Genomic DNA, 27,310 nt, shown 5'->3' with positions numbered 1-27,310 from the left:
AGCAAAAAAAAAAAAAAATATAACTAAGTTGATTATTTGGTGCATATTACCAATTTAAAAAAATTATTTTTTAAGGAATTAATAGGTACTAAGAAAAACTATAACTAGGGGTAAAATCATTATGTTTAGAGAAATTTATAAACCTAAGAAGCTATCTACCATAGTCAAGCTTTATGTTAGGATTTAATTCCCTACATGACTTTACAAATTACCATTTTTAAAATTTTATTTTAAGAAAGTTATCTATAAAATATATTAAAAAAATTATGACAATATAATGAATCCTACGTAATGGGCATCAATTAATTTGGAATCAAATTCTAAAAAAAAGGGGATACCTTGTCTATCTAGAACTCAAATTTGAGTAGGGTAAAAGACCCTCATCACTTAACATTAGTATACCTTTTGGAGGTTGCACCACTCTCTAAATGGAGAAAGAGACTTGGCATGAATAATAGTTTGAAAAAGATCAATAGACTTCAGGCATAGTTGGGATGTTCTCCATTGAAAGATAAGTATCTTAGATTTATGTACTTTGCATTGTGATGAAGTTGTAATAATTATCTGATAATTTGAACCTAACATTTCATGAAATTCTTGAATTGATTATTTCAATTATTAGATGAATTTGACTTTCAAAAAAATTGAATTAAATTATTTAATGAGTTTAATACTTATTCTTATACATGTTATCTTGTTATTTGGTGAGTTTAGTATTTGTCAGAATTAAGTGATAGGTGTCGTTTTAATTATTGATAATCCCAATGACTACATTCCTTGGTAAGATGTTTAAGAAAACAATTTTAACTCTAATATTTGTTAGGTCTAGTGGGAAACAAACCTAGATGAGGAGGGGGGGAAGGGGCAATAGGTTAGTTAAAATTATTGATAATTTTAACTTTTTTCATTTTTTTCAGCCCTTTTTAAAAGTTTCTATAGTCTTATATAATTAGTTGTGCAGTGTAATTATTAAAATCAAGATTCAAGCACAAGTGGTAATTTAAACAACAAAGTCACAACAGACATGCAAAGATTGATAATGATTCAAATTTGACATTGTCTTAGATTACTAATCTACTCTCAAGGTGTTTTTACATTGGAGTTAATTCACTATGTTAAAATTGTCAAACGACACTTACATCAAATTGCTTCTTAGGCCAATTATAATGCTGCTGTTCTAGGGACTTACATCACTCAATTGATTAAAACAGCCACGTTGCAAAGTTTACCCTCACATACGAATACAAAAGTAAACTAGGTTATCCAAACTCGACCCACAAGGGGATTTTTCAAAAGTTAACTAGGCTATATAAACTTAGACCCCTCCAAAGATTTATAAAAGTTTAGTAGGTACATCAGGCCTAGACCAATCAAGGAATTTTTGACACCATCTAACTTCTCAAGGACTTATGGCTCACAATAGCCAATATGGATTAATAGCCTTTTCTCTTCGACTGCATAGGTCTTTCTCGTCCAAATTGAGTTTAGGATGGTCTTGCCTTGCCAAGGGTCATCAATATTTATCTCAACCAAACTGCAATGACTATAGCTCAGTGTACTTGACCAAGTATAATCGAAATATTTAAAGTATGCGCAAATAATTGGATTCCTGAAATTCTGCCCCCAAATCTTAATAGGTATGCAAAAACCTCTTCAAAGACAAATGTGAGAGTGAATACTATGATTTTAAAACACACAAGAATTTCTCTAGCACCAGATGTGCTAAGTAAATGGATTTTAAAGTCAAGGCTTAGATATACTTTAACTCAATTAAAAAAAAAACTCTCAAATTCGTCTTCCTTTGATTCTTGAGGAGACAAAAATTCTAAAAATTATGTGTCATAGCTTATGAGGCTTAAGGAACACTGTGATTAAGAGAGTTCAACCTTTTGGGAGAGTTTGATTATATAGAAAGCTCCCTAAATGTTCAAAAAACTTGCTATGACTAGAAAATGATTTTAGTCATTTTGAAATTTTAGGAAAAAATAGGTCCAAATCTTTGAAAGAATATGCATTAAATCTTATTTACACTATTTAATGCATTGGTAGGTCACTAAATTTTTTGGAGACGTAAAACTCTCAATTCTAGGCTTGAAAGATTTGCCAATTTGAATTTTTGTGCGTGTGATCCACAACTTCGACAATGGTCGACTTCTTTTCTACTTTATAACAAGTTCTACTAGTGGAGGTGATTGACTCCTTCTAAGTAATCGGCTACTTTTGGAATGGTCGACTTTTTTTGCTCTTCTCCACAATTTTCCTTAATGCATGTAATCGACTCCTTTACACATGGTCAACTACTTTGTTTTCTATGTTTCTTCATGTAATCAACCCCTTTGCTTTTTACATTGAAATGTGGTCGACTCCTTTATAAGTAGTCAACTTCTTTAACTTTATGTAATTTGTAGTTGACTTCTTTGGACTTTAGAACTTAAAATTTTTAGCTCCCTTAGTAAAGTGCTCAACTCGTTATGTGGTTGACTTCTTTTGCCATTTTAAGTCTTTTCCCATCTTTTTGAGTTAGCCATTCTAACATTTGGGTAAATGGACTTCAACAAAACCTCTTCTTTCTCTTATTTAGTCAATTAGTGCTACTAGGCCATTCATATGGTATGTTTTCTGCCATGAGTTGCTTGTTATCCTTTTTTTTTGGGCATAGTTGGTAGTATAGACATACTATGGAAAATTTCTTTGAGGGCTTTTTAAGTTACAAGACATGTTTAATGCACCTTATTAGTATTTTAAGTGTTTGTCATCATCAAAATTATCTCAATGGTGATTTTAAAACCAATAATCTCCCCCTTTTATATGATAACCAACACTCATAAGCATATTAAAATATAAGCTCAAATGAGTTCAAATGAGTTCATGTGCATGAGTTTTTTTAGAATACTCCCCCTAGGTTTTTATTTATTTACTATCTTTTCTTTTGTTGGAATTTTAGGAAAGAAAAATAATTTCTTGATTGTTGTCAACCCATTCAGAGAAGTAGTCTATAGCTACCAATATATAACAAGCTCCCCTTAAGTTTGATTTTTTTATAACTTCGGAGTTATAGGACCATGATGTCCATTCATCATGCTTCAAAAGGCCATGAACCAACATTGGATGTAATGTTGTGGTTAGGGGTGGCATTGAGTCGAGCCAAGTTCGAACCTGTATATGTTTGAACTAGGCTTGATTTAAATATTTTGAACTCGAGCTCAAACAGAGCACAACCTCGAGCTTAAAATTGGAATCAAACTTGAGCCCAATAATTTTAACCGAGTTCGAGCTTGAGCCTGGTTCGAGCTCCAACCTAAATTTAAATTTTTTCATAAAATACATGTCAAATAAACTTTATATAAAATTATGCATAAATTTTACTTAAAAAACTAACACGTTCAATCTATAGAGAGTAACAGACACCATTCGAATGCCTTTCCTCCTAGAAGTATCCTCAATGTTTTGAGCAAGAAATTTTGAAGACAACTAACCACCAGTTTAGTAAGCTAACTTTAAGATAACACTAGGCTAAAGTCTACTAGGGCACACAATGATAAATAACTTGAAGTAGAAGACTTGTTATTCATGCTTAGAACAAGTGGGGAAAGCAAACCAATCTGGTAAGTTGTCCATAACCTGAAAAATATGGCAGCATCTTTCTATGATCTCTTATGGACAACATTAACAAAAATAACAATTATGCAGCTCCTCTATCTTGGGAATTTCTCAGTCCTCTAAAAGAGGCTCCAAAGTTAAAAATTCTACATACAAGTTTTGAAGTAGAACAAAAAAATCAGTAAATTATACTTTCATTACAGAAACCTACCCTTCAAATCCCAGACCTTTCTTTCCCCTTCCTGTTGGCAGCCACAAAGAAATTGGCAAGAGAATAGTCAACAGAACTTGAGGGTGTACATGAACACACTATGCATAAATTTTCTTCAGGCTTGAATGTTAAATGGACATCCTAAAATACATGACCTTGACTGTTGCCACTGACATCAAAGTGGCACAATTCAGTGCCAATCAAATCTAAAAGAACTCTAAAAATTCATCAGATACAACCTGCAGCTAAAAATTCCAGAATTTCTCCTGAGCATTTGATGTCACCCCTCTGCCCATCTTCCTGAAAGCACCAATCTCTCGCTGCTGCAATTTTTTCACCGAATTACATAAGTATCTCTCTTGTAGCTTTTGGATGCAATCGCATAGCTTGAGCGCCTGGGTGACTAACGAGCCATGACCCAAAGGCAGATTTGAAGAAGCAATTTCCTATTCTCCATTGCTTTCACTTTTCAGAAAAGAATCAAAACTTTGTTTCTCCACAAAATGACAACCGAAACCAAGAACTCGGGATAGGATTGTACTTTGCTACTAAGTCACGAAGAAAGAAGAGAGGTTTCCCTCTTCCACCTCTGTCACCAATTGTTGGCTCCAAACTTTTGCACTATCCTAGCAAGAAGGTTTTTCATTTTCGTCTCCTCATCTTAGACTGTCCCGACTCCTGATTCTTGAGTCCTGACCCTAGGTTTAAGTAAATGAACTAGTTCGCGAGCTCACGAAAAGAACCGAGCCTCATTTGAGTTTGACTCGTTTACTTAACGAAGTAGGAAACCTAATCTTGAATTTAATTCAAGATGGGGTCTATGCGAATCAAACCGAGCCGGAAGAACTAAACTGGGCTCAAGCTATACGCTAACCGGCTCGGTTCGATGCCACCCCTAGTTGTGGTGGTTGATGTATAAAGTCACCATGGAACTGGTAGGCCTTGCAAAATCAAGAGAATTAAACAACAACTCTAAGCATTGATGACAAGTATTGCAACTTTAGTCCGGCATGATAATCAACACAAATCTCATTTTGCACTTCTTCTAATGGTCACATGTGCATAAATGACGTGAACTTGGTCACTATGGTCAACCTCAACTTGAAGAGGTGGAACTACCCATCTTTTGCATATAGGCACTTGGACGGTTCTTGTATCAAAGCATGCAAGACTTGTAGCTAACCAATCTAGAGCAGCCGCCTATTTGTTCTTCATCCTTGGGACATGAATTAGCATGGCACTAGAGATTCTCAAGAGAAATTTCTAAGCATAATCATGATAAGACACCAATTCTTGTTTCATAACTTCGTACTGGTCATACAACTGTTTGATCACTAGTGCTAAATCACTGCACACTTCTAGCTGCGAGATGCACCCATTTCTACCACCATCCCTAATCCCATTATTACAACTTGATATTCCACCTCATTATTGGAACAACACTTGATTAATATGAACTAGTAAGGAAGGTCTTCTTTAGATGACACAAAAAGAACTCTTGCCCTTGCACCATCTCATCGTGTTACCCCATCAAAGAAACATTTACACTATGGAAGAATGTCAACAAAGAAGATTTCTAATTTGGATAACACTTACAGTAATTCCCACTCTATAGGGAGAGGAGGATCGACTAAGAAGTTGGCCAATGTTTGACCTTTTACTTCTTTTTGAGGTATATATGTTATTTCAAACTCAAACAGTAAAAAGTGCCCATTTGGGTAGTAGACCTAATAACATTGATTGATTCATGATGTATTTTAGCGGATCAACTTAGGAAATTGTTGATTTCTAAGGCCAACACATAAAAATAAGACATCTGAAGGGAAGGAGAGAAGAGGGGAACTCTAACTCTTGGGAGAGAGGAGAGAAAGAAGAGGGAAAAAGAGAGAGGTATATGAACGAATTTGACCCAAGAGTACGAGGCTTTAATGATTTACCCAATATTTTGTGCCTATATTTATAGTTGTGGAAAGGTGTTTACAATTACTACAATGCCCTAAATAATTCAAAAGGAAAAGGACATAATAGAACATACACCAAGCTTGCATAATTACAATTCTATGCCATCACTATGGAAGTTTTCCTTATTTAATAGTCATGCCACCCCTACACACATGGGTGTCTTTTAATTCTCCACCTCAATTTGGTGTTTGTATCTTTACTTTGCAAATAATCTTGTTCAAGAAACTTGTGTGCTTGAAATGAAATTATAATCTTGTGTGGCTTGAAAAAGAAATATTAATTGCTTCCTTTGATTGATCTTTTTCTTGTTCACATCATGTTTGTAGTCTTCATCTTGTTTTCATTCTGTTCTCCCCCCTTGGATATTTTAGTCACGTAAAATTTGATTATCACAACATGTGAAATTCTTCATTGTAGATTATACTTCTCAAACGTGGAATTTGGAAGGAGGCAACCACTATAGCACTCAACTTCCAATTTGAATTCTTACACGTAAAGAAAGATGGAAGAGGTTGTACAAAAATCAATAGAGTAATGAATGTGACGTGACTTGATTTAGCTTGGAGAATCCTTCATGGTAAATTATGTAGCCTACCACATCCTGAATACTTCTCCTTCTATTCTCCCCCTCAAGTTAGGAGGTAATGGCAATGAGCCCAGCTTGAAAAAAATAAAATAAAAAATAAAAAATAAAAAATAAAAAATAGTTGTAGTAGGAGAAAAATATGTCCTAAGAAAAATTATTCAATTAGACATACTCTCAAAAAGTAAAAAAACATGGATGATAAAGTAAGAGTCAAAACTTAATTAAAAAGGATTTCATATAAAATGGTGATAAGAATCACTAAAGAGGGTAATGTTTGTCACTCAAAAGACGACGATAAAAACCTAGAGGGTACCAATAAAAAAATTTCGATGAACTTAAAAACACCCATATATAAAAAAAAGGACCAACCCAAGCAATGCACCAGGTTGGCCTAAGAGGATAAACGAGAATAAAAAAAGATGGTAGGAGAAAGGCAACCCAATAAAATTTTAATGAGGGATTAAAGGAAGAGAAAATAACCACCACCATAATAAGAAAGAGACCAGAACAGTAGTACTATAATAATTTAACAAATTTGACCAAATATGACCCAAGAGGGAGATAAAAAAAATAATTTCTCTGTCAACATGATGATTGAAAAAACTTTAAAAAAATAAGAAAGTTTTTAGGTGGAATATAATAATGGAAAATTTTAAAATAGACATCTCTTATAAGGCATTTACTTTTTAACACAACTAGACCAATTTGGAAAGAAAATGTTCAAGAGATAAATTCTGGAATAAGGAAGATCTAGGACACTAATATTTTGAATCTAGAATTAGGAAAAAAAATTCTAATTCAAAATTTTCAAATTTTGTCAAAAAGGAAAATAAACTCATATAAGGAAAGACTTCTCTTAGGAAACTAATGTAATATTAGATCAAAGGAAAGAACTAAGGAAAGAAAGATACCCAAGTTGGTAAAATTTAAAATAGAATTTGAAAGAAAATGAGAAACTTATAAAATATTAGCAACTCAAAAAGTGAAGCAAAAAATCGGCTTAAATTCATATTTTCACATGCAACAAGATGCCTACATGACCTTAGATTCTTTCCCTGTAGATATCGCTTTCTAGAAAGATCAAATTGAGAAATTGCTTATTGTGATAAAAATTAGATTCACATAGCTTTCTTTTTAGATATAATTACCAATATGAATTTTCAGTTATTTTGGTACAAATTGTTCAGGAACTTGAGGTTTTCTACTACTACTCGAAACTTTTCTACTGCTTGACATTTTTTGCTTCAGATGTCAATTTTTCTTTCTATAAAAAATTGATTGCAACAATTATTTTTGAGTTGGAAAGTAGACTCAAATATATTTCTAAAGATATATAATTTTTTATATTAAAATAATGGTAAGAGAATAAAAAATCCAATGAGAAAAGGAACTGAAAAAGAAGACTAAAGGGAAAAAGGGGAAACTCCTCTTTTTTCTTTTTCTTTTTCTTTTTCTTCCCCTTCCTCCTTTTCCTCTCCATATTCTTCTCATTTTCCATGTCAAATCTTTCTTTGTTTTGATACCATGTTGATTTTTATGGCCAACACATAAACACAAGACATCTCAAGGGAAGGAGAGAAGAGGGGAACTCTAACTTTTGGGAGAGAAAGAAGAGGAAAATAGAGAGGGGTATTTGGATTAATTTGAGCCAAGGGAAAGAGGCTTTAATGCTCTAACTCATGCTTGAGGTTGTATTTATAGTTGTGGGAAAGTGTGTCCAATGACTACAATGCCCTTAGAACTACATGATTCAAAAAGAAAATAACATAAGAGGACTTACACCAGCTTGCATAATTTCAATTCTATGTCATCTCCATGAAAATTCTCCTTATTTACTAGCCACACCACCCCTACACATGTGGGTGTCTTTTAAGAATAAAGTGAACCGGGTGCGCTAAAAGATAATGTCACAACTTTTGAATAGCAAATATCAGGGCTAAGCACATCTTTTCGATATGGGTGTAGTTCAATTCAACATCTATGAACGTGTGACTCAAATATTACAATGCTTTATCTTCATCCTCTTGGTTCTTTTGTGCCAAGAGTGCTCTCAGGCATTGCTCTGACCTGCAATATACCAGATTAAAAGTTTTCCTACAATCGGTGCCCCCAACACTGAAGAATGAAGGAGATACATCTTTATTCCTTGAAAATATTTCTTGCAAGGTTCATCCCATTCAAATGGCACATCCCTCTTCACAAATCTACTAAATGGTTGACATCGACCTAGAAGATTCAAAATGAACCTTTGAATATATGCAAGGTATTATTGAAGACTTTTTAAGTTTGATAAACTTCTGGACTCAAGCATCCATTGGATGGTGTCAATTTTAGATTGGTCAACTTCAATTCCTGATGTTGAACTATGTAGCCTAGAAATTGTTCTGAGGTAGACTTCGGATCTGTATTTCAACAGACTCATCTTTAGTTGAAACTACCTAAGTTTTTCAAATGTAGCTCCAAGATGCCTAAAGTGATGTCCGCATTCCTTCGTCTTCACCTCTAGGTTATCAACATAACATTCTATGGACTTATGAATGAAGCTATAAATCTTTTGCATAGCCTATTGGAGGGTGTGGCTCATACATTCTTTAACCCAAATGACAGTACCTTGTAGCAAAAATAGGCCTTTTTTGGCATTGAGAAGGTTGTGAGCTTTTCATCCTTAGGATTCATGTGGATTTGAGTGTAACCTTAAGACTCATCCATGAAAGACAAACCCTAATGACCTATGATATATGTGCCACCATGCTTCATATTTTATCCAAGTCATGAGAACAAAAGATAGACATTGTTCTTGTTAAGTTGTGACCTTACACTCCGTCGCGGACCAACTTAATCTGGCATGTCTACGATATATTGGATGTTGTTTCATTGAATGTAGTTTGGGGATTACACTCTTGTATTGCGATTGCCCTAATTTTTTCTTTATATTGGGGCACCATTATTAAGGTTTTAATTCCTCGTCAAGGAGAATCATTAGTTGCAACTATGAAAAGTTAGAGAAGAGATTTCTCTTATAAACTATTTTTTATCTTTATAGTGAATTACTGTAGCGGTGAAAGATAAGATGTAGTCGCTCCTTGAGGCGAACGTATATAAATTTTGTTTGTCTTTCTTCATGCTTATTTTTCTTATTCTACGTTTACTATTATTACTCTCGCTAGTTGGGAATTAAGACATCTAATTTCTAACAATTTAATCTTCTGCTATGATTTCTCAAAGTAGAGGATAATTCACTTTAGAGAAAGACCGAGGCAAAAACAAAGAAGCTACATGGAAAGCCTACTCACATGAACCAAGCATCTATTATTGCAGAAACCAAAGAAGTTGGCTCCTCACTCCAACTAGCCACCAAAAATCTCACATAATAGAATTATGATGCACATTAAAAGCTGAAGAAGATGTTGGCATCATCCTTAAACCTCCTCTTGCCACTATTTCTATTACAAGTATGCTATTTTCTTTTTTATGTTCCAACACTTCACCTTAAATTATTGACTCAGGTACCTCAGAACATTTTATTGGAAAACTAGGCAATTTATCCACCTTAACTCCATGTCATACTGATCGGTTTGTTTCAATTGCTTAGGGCTCCCATACCAAGGCCTTGATTATAAAGCTATTGCTCAAGTGACATAGAGTTGATATAGACAAAAATTAAATTTGATATTGAAGTACAAAAGGTCTATCTGTTGAAAGCAAAACTGCGTTACTACCTTTGTATCATCTGATAAGTGACATTTTCACAAAACTTCTTGCTAGGGAATTTGGTTTTGCACCAATTGCTGGTTATGATCAAGAGTTGTGTCTCTATAGGGTTGTGCCTTGAATACCGATGTCTTATTCTCGAAAACAAATAACATCAAGTCATATATCTCTGGTCACTCTGGTCACTCCAATTCATCAAAACACAAGGCTGCATTTGCTTTGGGCCAAACGCAAGAAACAGTTAGTTCTTGCTTTACAGAATAGTATAATAGGACAAGAACCCTTCTTGAGGTTTTTGCCTCTCCTCTGAGCAAGCAAAACCTTTTGCATTTATCTTCTTCCTTCATAAAAGACCATACAATCACATTATATCACAGTGGAAAGGAAGAGAAAATAGTAAGACATTGCAAGAAACATCAAGTGCCATTACTTTAAATAACACATTAGTTCTATTAGCCATGGCAGATAATACTATCCCCCTTTCTAGAGAACGACAGCATGGCCCTTCTTGAGGAACTTGCAAAGGGTCCTGAGAGTTTCATCTTTCAGAACTGTGAGCCTGCTTGGATATGGAAGATCTGGCCACTGTTTTCAGGTAAATAAACCATGCAGAATAAACTTGGTTGTACAAAGAGTCAACTCTGTTCTTCCATGTAACCCTCTTGGCCACACTGATTACTGTTTTGTCCTGCTTGCCGTATTCCACCATGGATGCACCTAAAGTTCAGTTCCTAGTACAAAATGGTTTATGGATTTCAAAGTTCACTAAATTTATGGATTTCAAAGTGCACCTAACTCCGCTTCACCTTGCACAACCCCAATGAGAATGTAAAAGGTTAGCTAAAAATACAGTCCAGATTCCAGAATTAGCAATCTTTTTTTTGCCCTTTGACAGAAAAGGGTTGAATTTTCAAAACTCTCTCCAAATTCAAGTGATTTGGTATGAAAACTCTTTACCATCAATTTCATTTAAGACATGATATAGGCATCATCAAGCAGCCTTACTTGAACCCTTGCATGAGATGATTTTTTGTATATATATTTATGGATAGAGTAATAGAATGGTTAGTTATGCAAAATTGTCAGCCCTATCTTCAACTTCTAGACACATCATTTTGATGAGCAAGTGCTTGGGGTTTCAAGGAAGAGAAGAGTTAATTTGCCAATAATTTTTGCCCAGAAATAGTGGTAGAAGGAATCTTGGATGACAAACTGCCTCTTTCTTGGATTCCATTGTTTTTCAACGAAATCCTTCTTGTGCATTCTCTCTCATTATCTTTCAAGAAAACTGTCAAGTGGCAGTTAGAATTGCTTTTCCTTTTATGTTTCCAGACAAATAGACACGAATGTACAACCACACTCTAGACTCATTAATCCTTAAACACCTTAAAACCCCTTCTAAGAAAGGGTTTTCTAAATCAAGGCTCAAAGTTGACTAACTGATAATACTTACTAGAGGCACCCACAGAAGGGGAGAACTAAGAGAGAACTGTTTAAAGTGTTTTGACTTTCTCCTAATACATTCGTTAAGAGGGTTTTGTCGACATTGACTGATGGACCACACACAAGTAGAGGAAGGTAAACAATGACAAGGACAGAAATTGGCACTAGTAAAAGGGTAACAGTGAAAGGTTCTACATAGCAGAGCTAAACATAATTGAGACTATGCTTTGATGATATTAATGACAATCTTGTTATTCTTTTCAGACCAGATGATCCAGTAGACAAGATATGACCATGATTGACCTTCCCTATTCAGTTAAACAGTGGCAAAGAACTTGTCTCAAAGAATTTACTATTTCTGATATTTTTTACCTCAAACTATTTATGTTGATTTCCCTTGAGATATATAAGTATTTTATGATACATTGAGGTGCATAAGAGATCCCATATGCAAAAACTCCACAAGATGGAATATACAAGATTTAGGAGATCCGACATGGGTAATGGTCACCTCTTCACTATGTATTATAATTTGGAAACTGCAGCACATTGATGCTTTGACATGGAAGATGTAGAACAAATGACTTCAATCGCTTTCATACCTTTCTTTACAAGACAAAATCAACAATCCTTGTAATACAATATTGAAACGGTATTTTTACATGTTATGCTTCAAACTGAGATCAACTGTATCTGCAAATCAAATAAGCCAAAAGTTAATCTTGATGGGAAAAGTTCAACTGAAACAACTGCAGTGCAGAACGAACACCAAGAAAATTTTTCCATATTGTCATTCATAATAGTACAAACAAGAAGATAACTGGTTATTCAAAAAAAAAAATTCATCAGTGCTTCAGTTTTTCAACAAGGTATATCTGGAGCTGTTTAACAGGGTAATTCATTCCAAACTTCTATTAAAATGATATGGAATTAATCATCTAACATCAGCAATGGCTATCTTGAGCTAATACAATTTGGTTACCCGTGTTGTCCAAGAAACAATAACAAAAGATTTTTCATTTCTTTTGATATTCAGAAGGCAGCGGGACTTACAAATAAGAGGTGTGAACGGGTAACCCCCAGTGATGAGCTGATTAAGGGAGGTGCAGATAAGCTCAAGCACAAATTGAAAATGTGATATGCATATAACTAAAGAAAAATGACATGTAGCAACATAGAGAATAAATACATGCACCACTGTTTTCAAAAACAACAATTAATAAAAACATGCATCACTGTCACAAGTTTCTGCAAACAAAACTACCCAAAATAGACATGAGTAGATCAACTTCCTCTCTAATTGACACTCTCCTAAATTGCACATTGCCAGAAAGAGATTTTCAAAAATATAAAAGACCATTAAACAGAACACCTGCAATTAATCAGCCCTAGGAGATTAATTTTTTTTTTTTTTCTGTTAGAATGTTAAAACTGTAACAGACTCTTGAAAAACTCACGAAGCATTCTTCACCTATTTTGTGCATTATGTCTAATTTCACTGGTTACGAGAAAATGTAAAGATGTATAATACGTTGAATAAAAAAAAGTTATATACCTTACAAGAAATTATTTTAGCCTTCAGGAAGCATCAAGGGATAGCACAGATGTGAAAAGTGAAGACACTCCATGACTCCAAGTAGGAGTAGGTGGGCCCCATTGATGCTTGTAATCACTGATAATCTAATTAAAGTACTGCATTTGCCAATCCATACAATTATCAAATTCTGCACTACTCGTACAATCCAACAAAGCATTCTGCTGATGCTCATATCGACATATATAATTCAAGCCAACAAGAAGTTCACAGATAGCTGTCTCAGTCTTCTCTTTATCTGCAAAGTACAATGTTTGCAGCAGAAGTACATTGGTCCTTGCAACTATCTGGTGTTGCTCAAAATTACGCTCAGTTTGCCACCTGATCATATTATGAGCCAGAGGAGCCAGCCATCTCAAGATTTTATCCAGTGTTTCCTCCCAATCATGAGCCAATGGAGCATCATATATTGCCAGGGACTTCACATAGGACTTCAGATGTTTCCTCAGAGACATTCTTAAGCTTGTGGGTAACATCTGGTATAAATCATCTCTAGCCTCCTCACCAACTAAATGTGGGTAACGAAGCAACTTTTCTATAATAATTATGACATTTGCATAATGCAGAGCAAGTGCAGACCCACCAACAGTTGATGGTGGTGCATGCGTTAATTGCCTGATCTTAGGCCAAGTTTGCAATTTTCTACCTCCATTACACTTTTGAGGGCCTAATTCACTTCGATTTAGGCATCCAGAAGGACAAGGGATCTCTCTCTTAATGCCTGCTGAAGCACTGTAATAACTTGAGCATCCATTCTGACTCACAATCCCATCATGATCATCATCCAGCTTTGATAAGCCCGAAGTGCTAAGGCTAAGGCAGTCCATAAATAGCCTTCCTGGGCTAGTTCCACATGCAAAACGAAAATTCTCATTCCGCAAGGTACTAATTTCCCTTCTCTGCAAAATCACCTCTGATCTACCATGTGTCCCACTTCTTTCCAATTCAAGTTTCTCAATCATCCCTGAATCGACATCACTTGAATCCAGTTGCAGGGATCTAGAAGCCCTTAACCTAAGAGGAGCCCCTGCAATCTGACCTGAAAACAATCTACTTCCATCCACAAATGAATGTGAAACTTGACCTACTCCACCACAGAAAAACCCTGAACTGACGAGTACGTCCTCAAAAACATTGCAAATCCTTGCATAAATGGTACAGATTGTCCTCGCCAACAATGCCACAATCTTATCATAACTCTGATTCCACAGTGAAACTTCTTTGAGGTGAGCGACATCCTGCCCTTGCCAAATAACTTTCTGCTCGAATGCTCTCCTGCTCTCTTCCAGTTGATTCTGCTGGAACTTCTTGGTTGCCAGCTCCAGTTCATTCAAAACCTCTAGTTCGTTACAGAGATGAGCAGTAGATCCCACGTATCTCTCCATCTTTCTAATCATCCCATCCATGTCTTTCACCAAAAACCCTAACTCTTTCACATCGATCCTTCCCGTTACAATATCATTATAAATGTGTTCAAACCCTAGCAATGCGGGCTCAGTACATTTTTTTCCTAACCTCGAAACTACACTAGCAACCCGGTTTAGATCGTCTAGTCGCTCGGTAAGAGCAAGCTCAAGTAGGTAAGATTCGTCCTCAGAGACGAGTTTTATCACTCCTTCCGACTTTAGGGTCTCGTTTTTCAGTTTGGAGACCTCTTGGTCGGTAAGAGATTTGTGGAGATGGACGGTTTTGGACATGACATTTGCAACTTCAAAGGAGAGAATACCGATGGGCTCCTTTATTTCTGTTTTTTTCTGGGTTTTCTTCTTGGCATGATCAAGAGAAAAGGCTGTTTTGAGATTGTGACTGACCTGATTGCCCATCTTCAGAATCCAAGGCTCTGCCACCATGGTTGCTGGTTCTTCCGGCAGAGATCAGAGAAAGGCAAAAAGTAAAAGCTACCTTTTCTCTGTCGACTTTTCGAGCTCTCCCCCAAAGCAGATCAGAGAGTCAAAATGAGGATAAAATAAACGTTGAAGAATTCGAAATTATAAAAAGAAAAAAATGCAAAATCAAAAACAGGAACCTCTCTTTTCCTCTTTTTCCGCTCCCCTAGATTCTCCGAGAATCTCGTACTCAAAATCACCCAAAATTTTCACTTAAAAAAGAAAATCAAACAGCGAAAAGTAGCCGCTAACTTCACTCACGTAACAGAGCTCTTCACTTCTAGAGTAAAGCAAAACCCAACACCCAAAACCTCAAAACAGAGTGAGGGCAAACAAGCATCCCTCACTTCTGCAATCTTCTCCTACCATCACAATAGGAACCAAACACGAAAGATTTTCAAATTACGTCACACACAATTTTGATATTTCCCCATTCCCGGGCTCCCATCTTGAACGATCCCAGGAACCGGATCTTCGAGAACTTTCCCTTCCTTTCTCGAGAGCTCACCAGGAACCGAGGACATCCACAGAAAGGGTGCGTTAATGGAGGTTAAATGTAGAGAGAGAAAGCCAGCGAACGAAGAAACACGCAGGCAAGAAAGAGAGCATCACAGCCAGTTAAATGTAGAGAGAGAGAGAAAAGGGGAGATGGGGGAGAGCTTCATAAATGGAGGGGGGAACGAAAAAGCGAGAGCCAACAACATACGCTGCAGAGTGTAGCTCTTTTGTAGCAGATTTCAAAACGCAGAGACGAGATTGATTTTTTCTCCGCGGAAGGAGCAGACCACTGTAACAATTTCAACACGAAAACACAATGAGAGTTCACCCTCCATATCTCCCTTTATTACGTAAATGCCACTGCTTACATCTACAGGTTTTCTTAATATTTCCCTTTGTTAACTACTAACTACTAACTACTAATTACTAATTCCAACAAAATTTTACTTGGCTAATTCTGATTAGATAATTAATTTTCCCATTAAAATAAATGATATAAAAATAGATTTCAACCAAAAATTAACAATGCTCAATGCACTAAATTAATATCAATATATTTATTTTTATCTTTAAATTTATTAAATTCTCAATTCATTTTATAAAAATTTAACCCAAACTTTTGGATCTTATATGCCCTAGAAGGACTAACTAATTGCCCTTATACCTTTCAAAAAAAATTTAAAATTTTAAAAAAAAATTCCTATTATTCAGAGTCGAGAAAGTCCACTCTAATTTAAATTCTAAAATTTCCATTAAAATATTCCATAAATCTATATATTTTGAACATCAAGATCAATTTTTTCAACCATTTTAGCATTTTCTTCATTATAATCTATATGTTTCCACTATGAAATTAATATGTCCCTTAGGTTTTTTATATGTCAAAAAATATTTTAAAATATTATTGGTGTTTGATATTAATTTCCCAAATGAAACTTTACCTTAAATGTAAATGTTAGGAGAAAACTGGGAGCTTAATCATGGGTAAACCATAGAATTACAAAAATAATTTTATGTATGGGCATGTGAGCATGATGATTTAGTTTCAATAATCTATGGTCTTATGCCGCCTTAGATAAATGGGGACAAGAGGAGGAAAATCATTTGAACATGTCATAACTTAAATGGCTTTAACTTGAACAAAAAGTATACTCCCATAATTATTGATAATTACATTCTTAATTTGATGCTTTCAATGGGCAAGCACATGAAGCACAAGTTGAGGTAATAAAGAAAGGAAGAAGCATATTTGATCAAAATAATTAAGAATAAATTAATGTGTTTAGACTTGAGATTAAAAAATTATTTTACTTGTTAAATGGTAGTCAATCCCCTGTCAGTGTCGAGGCCAAGATGTAAATAGAGATATATCGTCTTCTAAATAAAATGTTTATTTTCTCTAGCATGAGATTCTATTTCAACTTTGAGAAAATAAAAATATTATTCCAAAGAAGAGAAAATTTTTGTTTCATTTTTCCTTTTTATATTATTCACTAAATTTAATAATTTAGTTATAATATTTTTTTTGGCTATACACTAAATTTAAGAAAATTTAATTATAAAAATAATAATATATTTTTATAATTAACATAAAAATTTATAAAATATTTTTATATTTTAATAAATTATTAAAAAGTAAAATTTACACAAGTTTTTATCAGTCAAAACACTTCAAGGAAGACAAAATTATTGTTTCATTTTCCTTTTTTTATTTCCTTTTTATATTATTCACTAAATTTAATAATTCAATTATAATACTTTTCTTTCTATACACTAAATTTAAGAAAATTTAATTATAAAAATAATAATATATTTTTATAATTAACATAAAATTTTATAAAAATTTTTACATTTTAATTAATTATTAAAAAATAAAATTTACACAAGTTTTTATCAGTCAAAACACTTCTAGGAAGAGCAAGATCACAAATATCACTCATCTTACAATTCCAAAACATGATGTGTATTTATATGTTACAATGTAAATAATTTATTTATTTTTATATATTAAAGAATATGGATATATAATACTATTTTTTTATAAAAAAAAATACAACTATTTCACAAAAAGAAAACTATGTTTGACTTATTTAAACCTTAAAAAATGAACATAAAAATATAAAACCAAAGTGGCAATCCAAACATACTCATAAACAATTATTTAAATTATGATTTCGACTTATAAAATGCTTTCGGTCAATTTACAGATTTTATATTCAATGAAGGTAAATCCACAATTCGTATATCAAAGATGTTATATTTACGATTAATATTCTTTAGGACAAAAATACCCTTATTTTCAATTCCTCATTACCTTCTCACTTCCCATATAAAATAATCCATTACTGTAAATTATTTATGTGTGTTGTTTGTCACATTTATGTTCACCTGTCCCACAGTTAAGGCTCCTGACCCCAGCCTTGCTCTCTCTTCACTTATGGCTCCCTTTGTTTTTGCTCTATTTGGGACCTGACCAGTAGCAAGTCTGTTGAATTTCTATGAGAGATTGTATGAGAAGTCCGCCATTGAAGAGGCACCTTGAAGAAATTTGAGTGAGAAACTGAAGAAGTCAGGGAAGTCACTGGTCTTCTTCTGGACCATCTCTTCCCTTTTCAGCATCTCACATTTGTCCATGGGAGGAGGAGGAAGAAGAAGAGTGATACGTAAACCCAGGTGAGCAAACAATCATTATTTTTACTCTATTGGGGACCTGACCAGTAGCACGTCCGTTGGGTCTCTATGAGAGATTGTATGAGAAGTCTGCCATTGAAGGGACATCTTTAAGAAAATTGAGTGAGAAACTGAAGAAGTCAGGGAAGTCACTGGTCTTCTTCTGGACCATCTCTTCCCTTTTCAACATTTCACATTTGTCCACGGGAGGAGGAAGAAGAAGAGTGAAACGTAAACCCAGGAGGGCACTAACGATAATTTAGTGATGGAGAAGGGTGTTCCTGCCAAAACAAAGCAAACCCATGATTTCGAACCAATCTGTATAAACAAAGACTTGCTTGTGTCATTCGAGAGCAGCTGATCAAACCCTATTTCACCCCTTCTAGAACCATCCTCATGGGGACCTACCACAGTGGGTCCCATTTGAGGGAACAAGACCCCACCGTAAATGGGACTTATAGTGCTTGGAGCTTCGTAAGTAGAGAATATGTTTGAGATAGTCTCTTCAACAAACCCCATCGAAGTGCAGAAAGTAGAGTCTAGTTTCGTGACACACTTCTCCCTCTCTCTTTTCTCAATAGTGGAGTTGGTTTCTTCAACTTTTTCTTTGTGGAATTGTAGCCTTTTTGACTGAAACGTAAGTTGATTTTGTTTCTTGTTTGAATGTTAGAGGAGGGAATGTTTTAGCTGGCAAAACGGGTATGCATGGAGCAGCAGGGAGAGAGAGAGAGAGAGAGAGAGAGAGAGACTTCTTTAATAAATGGGATTAGGTGAGCTCCACATTGACTTGCTGTTCAGTGTTCAGGGTTTTAGTCTATGTTAGCACCTAATAAGAGAAGCTTCTTTCGGTAGAAGATAAGAAACTGGGAAAACACCATTTCTAGAAGTCTATTTTGGAGTAGAATGTGACCTTACTTGATCACCTCAAACTTAGAGGAATTATTTCTTTAATCTATATCACAACTTATCAAATATATTTTAGAATTTAAAATATATAATAATATTTGTTTAGTTATTTAAATACTCATGCTTATGCACATTGAACAATTGAAAATGAAAGTACTTTCACTAGTGAAAATGACCCAAAACATGTTAGTAAGCACTGTAAGTGGCAAGTGAAAGTGAAATCACTCTCCAAAGCTAGTGAATTCACTTTCGCTTGCGGGTTCACTCTCTCTCACTCTTGTTCTGCTCATTCTGTCCTCTCGCTCTTGCATTTGGATATTATAAAATTTATTATTTGTTTAAGTATTTTCTTTTATATATTTAATTAAATTAAAATTCTTAATTTTTTTTATTTATTAATTTAAACAAGTTGAAATTTATCTTAGCTTATTATCAGAATATTTAAATAAGAAGGTTTTTGGGTGTTCTCATTGTTTTGAATTTGTCACATTTGATGACAAGGATGCTCATAGAAGCTATTGAAGCTACGAATGGAAAATGGATCTTGATGGGCATACCATTAATATAGATGGAACTCAGCTATGAAGCTCAGTAGAGACCGAGATGGGCAGCGACATTTCATGAGAAGCTCATTCGTGTCAAGGAGGTAACTTGGCAATCTCCAACTCTTAAGACAAACTTTCTCGACCGTCTTGTTTCGTCTGGTTTGGTCTGATTTAGTCAATAATTATTATGCAAGTTAGATCAAAATAAAATTATTATTTTTATGTTGAGGGGAGATCACACGAAGTGATTTGTGTTTGCGTCAGTTTCTACGTCATCATCTCCAAATAATTTAGCTCAACCCCAAAAATTCCCTTGAGGTCATACTTCCAACTTGTTTGTTAAGTTATTTTGGTTCTACCGTTATAGTTTCTACAAATTTTTTTAAAACAAAATAAAAGTCACACTCATTATTGATTTGCTAAGCAAGTCTTAATTTTTTTTTTTTAGAAACTCGGTTTGAAGTAGAGTGTTGCATAAACACCTCCTTCAGGTTAAAGTATGACTACTTCTATCATTATTTTCCTCTAGTATTTCTTCAATTTATTATTTTTTATTACTTCGAAGGAATGCCTAGACCCACTAGCTACAAACTATAGGAGTGCATCCAACATCTAGTTTGAGCTAAGTCTTTCATTCTTCACCCAAAAGGTGATTTTTGTTTGAGCTACCCTTAAATTGTGAGTAGTCTCTTCTTTTTTTTTTGTGCCTAAAATTAGGTCCTTTTCGCCTTTGAAATTGAGCAAAGCTTTTTTTTCATACTATGGCCATTTTTTACTAGTGTATGGAGTTTTATTGTATGAGTAGGAGTGATTTCTCCCATATATGTTTTGACCAAGTTAGGTCTCTATCCATTTTTATCCCTAGTTTGAGGGGGGGGGGGGGGGGGGGGGGGTTGGAAGCAGAAGAAAAAGTACAAAAAAAGAGGCATTTTATTTTTGTGCTAGAATAATATAGTAAGGGGAAGAACAAAATATGAAGATTTGGCATTTATGAAGAAAAATTTTAGCCACAGAAGGTTGAAGATCAAGAATATTTTTTCTTGCAAGCTAAAATTATAAACTCCAACTAGAGGGGAGTGTTGAAGACCAGGTATGGAAGAGTCATATACTACTCTCACATAAATAAGTCTCACAAAGCAATAATTAATATGGCAGAATCTTAATGAAGTCTCATGGGAGGAAGTCTCTCATAAGTGTTTCTCATTAGAGTTCTAGCTATTTTAGTTTTCAATTTATGTTATAATTATTTAATTATTCTATGACTTATCTTTAAGAGTTGGACTTTGGGAGTAACTAAGACATGGGTAATTTAGTTGTAATTTTATTTTACTTGTTTCCTCTATTATAAATAGAGTCTCACTGTACTCAATAATGAATCATGTCAATAAATTATTTCTCTTTTCCAAAAATTCAAAATTTCTAAATGAGTTAAGACCATCACTAGCGAGGCCTAGATGTACATTATTTTAGTTCTTATCAAATCACACGTATTCTTTGTCAATGTTACACTAGATTTCTAATTATAACAAATGTCAAAATATTTTTTTCATCTACAAACATCTCAAATGCTACCAAATGTTTTTTTGTTGTTTCTTTTGATGTGAATAATTGTTAAAGTTGGTGCTTGAGTGAGAAGTAGCATAAGAACTTTGTAAAGCACTGGTTTCCATTTCTTGCCTAGTTTTGCATTCCCGGACTCACCATAGTGTAGACAATTGTCTTCATTCTCATACTCTTAAACAAACCAGAATCATCTTTCTGTGCATGTATCTTGTCATAATGAAATCCCAAACTTGCTCTAAAAAGTTTTTGTCTCATAATAGTTTTGAGGTAGTGACTCGACCAAATGAAATGCTTCTTTCATTAGTTACAGTATATTATCCTTTGTTTTTTTTTTTATCATGTTTCATGTTGTATTTATGTGGAGGAATTAGATAAGAAATTTCAGCTTTGAGAAACCCTGACAACTGGGATATCTACTAACACCCATGAACAAGTGTGCAAACTTGTCATCACCGCTTAATCCTTGTTCTGATTGATGGACTCGACTATTAGACATTGGTTGGACATCATTGACAATGGTATGTTATTCTTACACATCATAGATGAGATCCTGGATTCCATCATTCATGTTTTAATTTTTCCCAACACTGACATCAAGTTGGCACTAGAAGCCCATCTTTGATGACTAAACTCATGAATATTAAACTATTCCCCATGAAAATCTCATTAGGGATAACTTGGTGACATCTCATATATAACCAAATGGTCTTTTACTTCTCTTATATCCTAAAAATTCTTACTATTACACACTATGCAAGGGGAAGGAATCTTGTTATCTACCCCAACCATAGATTGTGCCATCTAAGTAGAAAACATCTACCTCGTTCTTATATTTTATACTAAACCTATTGTGCAATTTCACCCAACTCTTCTCCATTGTCTACTTAACACCTATATATTAAACAAAATATCATTAATCAAATAACAACTTCCTGGGACTCGATGTTAGAATATGATCATAGGAACAAGGTTAGAAAATGCAGGATAATATCCAAAACATTGATTTCACATGGAAGATCATAAAAACTACAGTTCTATCATCACATCCAATTTATTTTTTCACTTGAATTTTTACTGCACCTCACACATTTGGAACCTAGTATTAGTTTATAGTATGGTTACAATTTAAAATACTTCTGCCGAAATTTTGGCAGCATTTCCCTACTCTCCTCATGTTATACCAATTTAGTTTGTTAACATGTACACACCATGCTTTATCACCAAAGCATGATGCATAGAGGTCCACAAAGAATACAACATAACAAAGAGAAAATCGGAGAAATGTAGCAAGAATGCATCAACTACTCTTAAATTATTACATCAACAATATTAGATAACATTTTGAGTTCCAAACTATACAACAACATAGTTCAAGAGCTTGTAGAAGTATATTCCATACTTGTTTGTTTTCTTTGGAATGAGGAAGCCCAAACACTAACAAAACTTAAATATAGGTTAAGATCTCTTGAATAGGAGAAAACAATTTAGAATATAAGCATGGAGAAAACACTTAAAAAGATAGATTAGACTACGGAGTCTCTATAACCTCTACCAATCTTGATTTAATGAGATAAGGGTTGAGGTCAATCAACTTATTATTAGTAACTAAATGAACTCCCAAGGAGGAGCTTCACCAAGCATTTTAGTTATTATAAATGTACATGTACATTATGCATCACTAAGAAATGGTTAAAATTAAATGATTAGACATGTTGGTCTCAAGTTATTTAGCTTTGTTTGTGCTTGTATGCTTGCATGAACACTATTTTTTTTAATGAAATACAAAGCCTTTTTGTGTCCATTGGGTTGCAAGCCTTTAATTTTAAGATTGGGAGTAAGTTTGATGATGTCAAAAAATGGTGAGAAAATTCAAAGAAAGCCATGTAAAATTATCAAATAAAACTAATTTAGGTGGAAAATAAAAAATAACATATTTATGCATTGAACTCAAGGGGAGCATGGACACAAAAAGGAGACAACAAACACGGAGGGACTTCTTAAAAAATCATTCATACATATGAACCCATCTACACTATGAATTTTTCTACGCTTTTGAGTGTTTGTCAACATTAAAAAAGGGGATAACACAACATAATTCACCATCTGAACAACTTTGCCGCACCTGTTTACTGAGCAAGGGAGAGAAAACTCTTGGGAAGAAGTTGTCTAGGTCAATGTTTGAATGACCAAAAGAATTCTCGACACATCAAGCAAGACAAGTTCTCTATCCAAATGGTATGAAGCCAACCGTACAATTGAGCAAGAGAGGAAAAATTCTCAGTCAAGATCTATTCACCCACTTGTTCGAACAACTTGCCCAAAAGATTCTAAAAGAAAAACCGTTCCTCATCTCAACTTGACTGAGTGAAGCATTTGTGAGTATAAGATGTGTTGTTTAGTATTGGCCCAGATGTGTTGTTTAGTATTAGCCCAGGTGGCTTCTCAAGAGGGGTAAATGGCAGTGGGGGGGATCGATCTATTGACCCACTTGCTCGAACAACTTGCCCAAAAGATTCAAAAAGAAAAATCGTTCCTCATCTCAACTTGATTGAGTGAAGCATTTGTGACTATAAGATATGTTGTTTAGTATTGGCCCAGGTGGCTTCTCAAGAGGGATAAATGGCGAGTGGGGGAGAGTCAATTAAGGATTTAAATTAAAAATTAAGCACTTAATATGCAACAATAAAATATGGCAATTAATTAACGAACACACACCATAAGGAGACAATTATTTTTTTCTCAATGTTTCCATAACAGTAGTCACTACCCAAAAACCCTTGCTTGAGAAAATTTCAGTAACAAGCTCTATTAGCTGAAATTTATAACCGAAAAAGATTTTGGTTCCCCTTAAGCCTAGTGTAATACCCAATTACAAAAATCAAACATCTCCAAGACAATGTACAACTAGATTATGGTTCTAGTAAGTTCTTCTCTTCTAGATTGATGTTCTAGAACACCTGTTACAAAATAAATAAAAAATACAAAAGTAAAAAGACATAGGAACAAATTATGATAATGTTATCATGATAATGTTGACTTGCCTTAGATGCAAATTATGATAATGCCACTATGATAATGTTGACTTGCCTTAGGTACAAGTTATGATAATGTCACTATGATAATGTTGACTTGCTAAGTTATGTAAAACAATTCTTAGACTAATATAAATGTACATAAAATTATCAATACATAAGAGTATTATAAATGTACCTAAAATAATACTTTGACTATTATAAAAGGACATAAAACAATACTTTAAAACTATTAAAAATGAACACATTTTATGCAAAAGTCCAAACATCAATATACTATCAAATTAAGATCAACTTGCAAATCATTTGAATTCATTTCTGTCGTGAATTACATGTTTTTCCTAGTCTTTTGCCTCATCCACATGTGAATGGCTGGAAACTGGTGGTCAGGTATCTGCCTTATCATTTCACTTTTTTTTTTTGTCTGGAGGTAGAAGATCAGACAACCTAGACCACAAAAATCGGTCACTCGATTTGCTACACTATTTCACTCTGGGAAACCATGCAAGTACTGTCCATGAATCCAGAGTAGTTGATGTGCTGGTGTAGCTACTCAATGCGATATGCAGCACCAGAGCTGTTAGTTCATGAATGCAACCAGAAAATTAGATCCAACCTAGCAACTTATAACAAAGATTCTCTCCTCTCTTCCTTTCGTTGAAGCAGGCCATATATTGGTTGAATTGAACCACACTAAATTTCGTTTTACACCTTCGTTTTGTTTGATGTCCTTTGATTAACTAGGAGGGCATTTGACCCCATTTACGGTTTCTTCATCGTTCCTCCATGAACAGAGGCTATTTGAAGAACTCGCGCAAACAGCAAACTCCCCCATTTACGGTTTCTTCATCGTTCCTCCATGAGCAGATACTGGACGCAGAGTTTTTACCTCTGGGATCTGAATTTTCACTGTCCAACCCATGGAAATGCTCTCTCTCGTTAATTCATGTTAATCTCTTTTAATAGGATTCAAACTGTAGGGAATAGGGTTTGATCCGTCTCTTTCATAAACAAGGGAGAAACGAGCAAAAAATTCCCACTTTTTTGTCCAACCCTGTTTTTAGGGTTTTGAGTTCTTCGAGCTTCTCTAAACCTTTTTCCTGTATGGATAGCAAGTTTTAACAGTCACGAAGGATCGACTCTCGACTCCAGAAACACGAGCAGTCTGCATTGTTCACAGAGTTGTTTCTTTTACCTGAAATACTTCTGAAATCAATGACTTCTGAAAGCATGTTAGGAGATTAGGCGAGACCTTGTTTGAGATTATATCAGAGATGCTTGGCCTGAGGAGTGGCCGCCTGAAAGCTGCAAACTGCACGGAGGAGATGACAGTGGCTTCCCACTACTATTTTCCAAATACCGACTCTCTGCCCATCATCGGCAATGTTTCACATTGTGATCTGTCTTTTATCACAGTTTTGCTGCAAGACCAAGTTGGATGGCTCCAGTTTCTTCATCAGCAAGCTTGGGTTGATATTCCTCAGCTGCATGGTGCTCTTCTGGTGAACACAGGAGTCCTCCTTCAGGTATGACTAGGCTTATCTGCACGAGATAGAGTCAGGGAGGTCGAAATTGAAGGTTTTTCATGGGTTACTTGTTGGTGATCGATTTAAGAGAGTTCAAATTGATTACACCACTTCTATGGTGAATCTACCAACAATTCCAGCATAATAAAAGTTTCTTTTTTTAAATAATGATCTTGAATGCTTTAAAAAGGCTGGCAATATGGAAGGATTTTTAAAATCAGGTCAAATGATATAAAATTCAAGATCAATAATCAAATCACTTTTCACAAGTCAAAGAACCCAATGCACATAAATTCTTAGCTCTCCATGACAAATTTATCTTAAAACACCCTTGGCTTTTGATGGTACTAATACTTTGATAAATCACTTGGGGGAACTTGGGAGCTATTAAATCTGGTGATCAAGTTGGTCTTGAAGTTTAGGTCGATTTTCACATACGTAGCACACTTTTCAATGTTAAAAAAACTAGCCATTAGAGTGGATAAGGTTGAATTTGATAAATATTTTTCAAACAAGGGTGTAATATGCTCCATAAATGTCATAAAATAATTAATAAATCCCAATTTTGCTATTAAATATTTTGGTAGGTCACTTACAAGACCTACAACCCATTGAAAAATCTAAAAAGAGTTTTATTTTAGCAAGGGTTGAATCAAGTGCCAAGGATTCGAATCCATTCCGTGCAACGGTCTGTTTCTACACTTGAATCCACCCTTGGGTTCAATACCATAGTCTTCAGCTCCCTACAAGTTTCAAATCCTCCTTTTAATTCAAAATTTTTCTATAAGTCAGGTTTGCATCTTTGTTTATTTCTTGGCATAATTGAGGGTTTACATCCCATGGGATGGGTTCGAATACATCCTTCTTGATATGCTTAGTTTAGCTCTTTGGTTCACATCCGTTTTGTTGTTGGAGTCCCATCCTTAAGGGGGTTGGGGGTTTGAATTCTTATTTAATTTCGAAACTTTCTATAAGTGGGATGTGCATCCATTCTTTTTACTTCCCATGGGTTCAAATTCAGGCCTGAATTCGTTTGTAGAACCATCTGAGAAGACTTTCTTTCTACAAAATTCTTATTTCACGATTAGTGCAACATGTCTGTATTTGTTGTCATCAAAATTCATGCGTTTGGGGACATCATGAGCCTCTTCTTTTACATCTCCATGTGATTGGAAGGGATTCACTTTATTGTCGAGTTCATGGCTAAGCAAATTCTAGTGATAACTATTTTCCTATATTTGAAAGAATATATTTTTTTTTTGAGAGATCTGATTGATATTGACTACATAAGTAGTAGTACTTTGGTCCTTTATAAATAATCCAATCTATTTGAATAAAAAAATAATTTCCAATTAGATAATTGATAGGAACTGACTTGATAAATACAAATGTTTTAAAAATCTCCATATAATCTTCACATATACTTCATAAATAGTATAACCTGGTAATTTTAATTTTCTATAATGAATCACTAACTGTGTTGCTTCAATTGTCCATTAGATTGGAATTACAATGCTGTATTTGAACATATGACATTTATTTAGTCACGTTATGAAACATAACATTTATAATGGCCA

At 34.5% G+C, this 27,310-nt stretch overlaps 1 protein-coding gene across 1 annotated transcript; it reads right to left on the bottom strand.

The window, feature by feature from the left end:
* Window positions 1-12,015: 12,015 nt before the first annotated feature.
* On the bottom strand, window positions 12,016-15,647 carry LOC137939207 (protein PSK SIMULATOR 1-like). Its single transcript, XM_068784432.1, has 2 exons — window positions 13,069-15,647; window positions 12,016-12,206 (listed from the first exon to the last, which is right to left on the bottom strand). Exon 1 carries the CDS (start codon window positions 14,955-14,957, stop codon window positions 13,194-13,196), a length of 1,764 nt encoding a protein of 587 aa, XP_068640533.1. The 5' UTR covers window positions 14,958-15,647; the 3' UTR covers window positions 12,016-12,206; window positions 13,069-13,193.
* Between the last annotated feature and the right edge of the window lie 11,663 nt (window positions 15,648-27,310).

The sequence above is a fragment of the Aristolochia californica genome, unplaced genomic scaffold (assembly GCF_029961685.1).
Source record: "Aristolochia californica isolate CCGP_79_NKW_82.1479 unplaced genomic scaffold, dmAriCali1.0.hap1 SCAF_8, whole genome shotgun sequence".
Lineage (NCBI taxonomy): Eukaryota > Viridiplantae > Streptophyta > Magnoliopsida > Piperales > Aristolochiaceae > Aristolochia > Aristolochia californica.
The sequence above is the reverse complement of the archived record's forward strand: the minus strand, read 5'-3'. Positions and strand labels throughout refer to the sequence as shown.

Coding starts and splice junctions, on each gene's coding strand:
- LOC137939207 (XM_068784432.1), bottom strand. CDS start 14,957: ATGGTGGCAGAGCCTTGGATTCTGAAGATGGGCAATCAGGTCAGTCAC.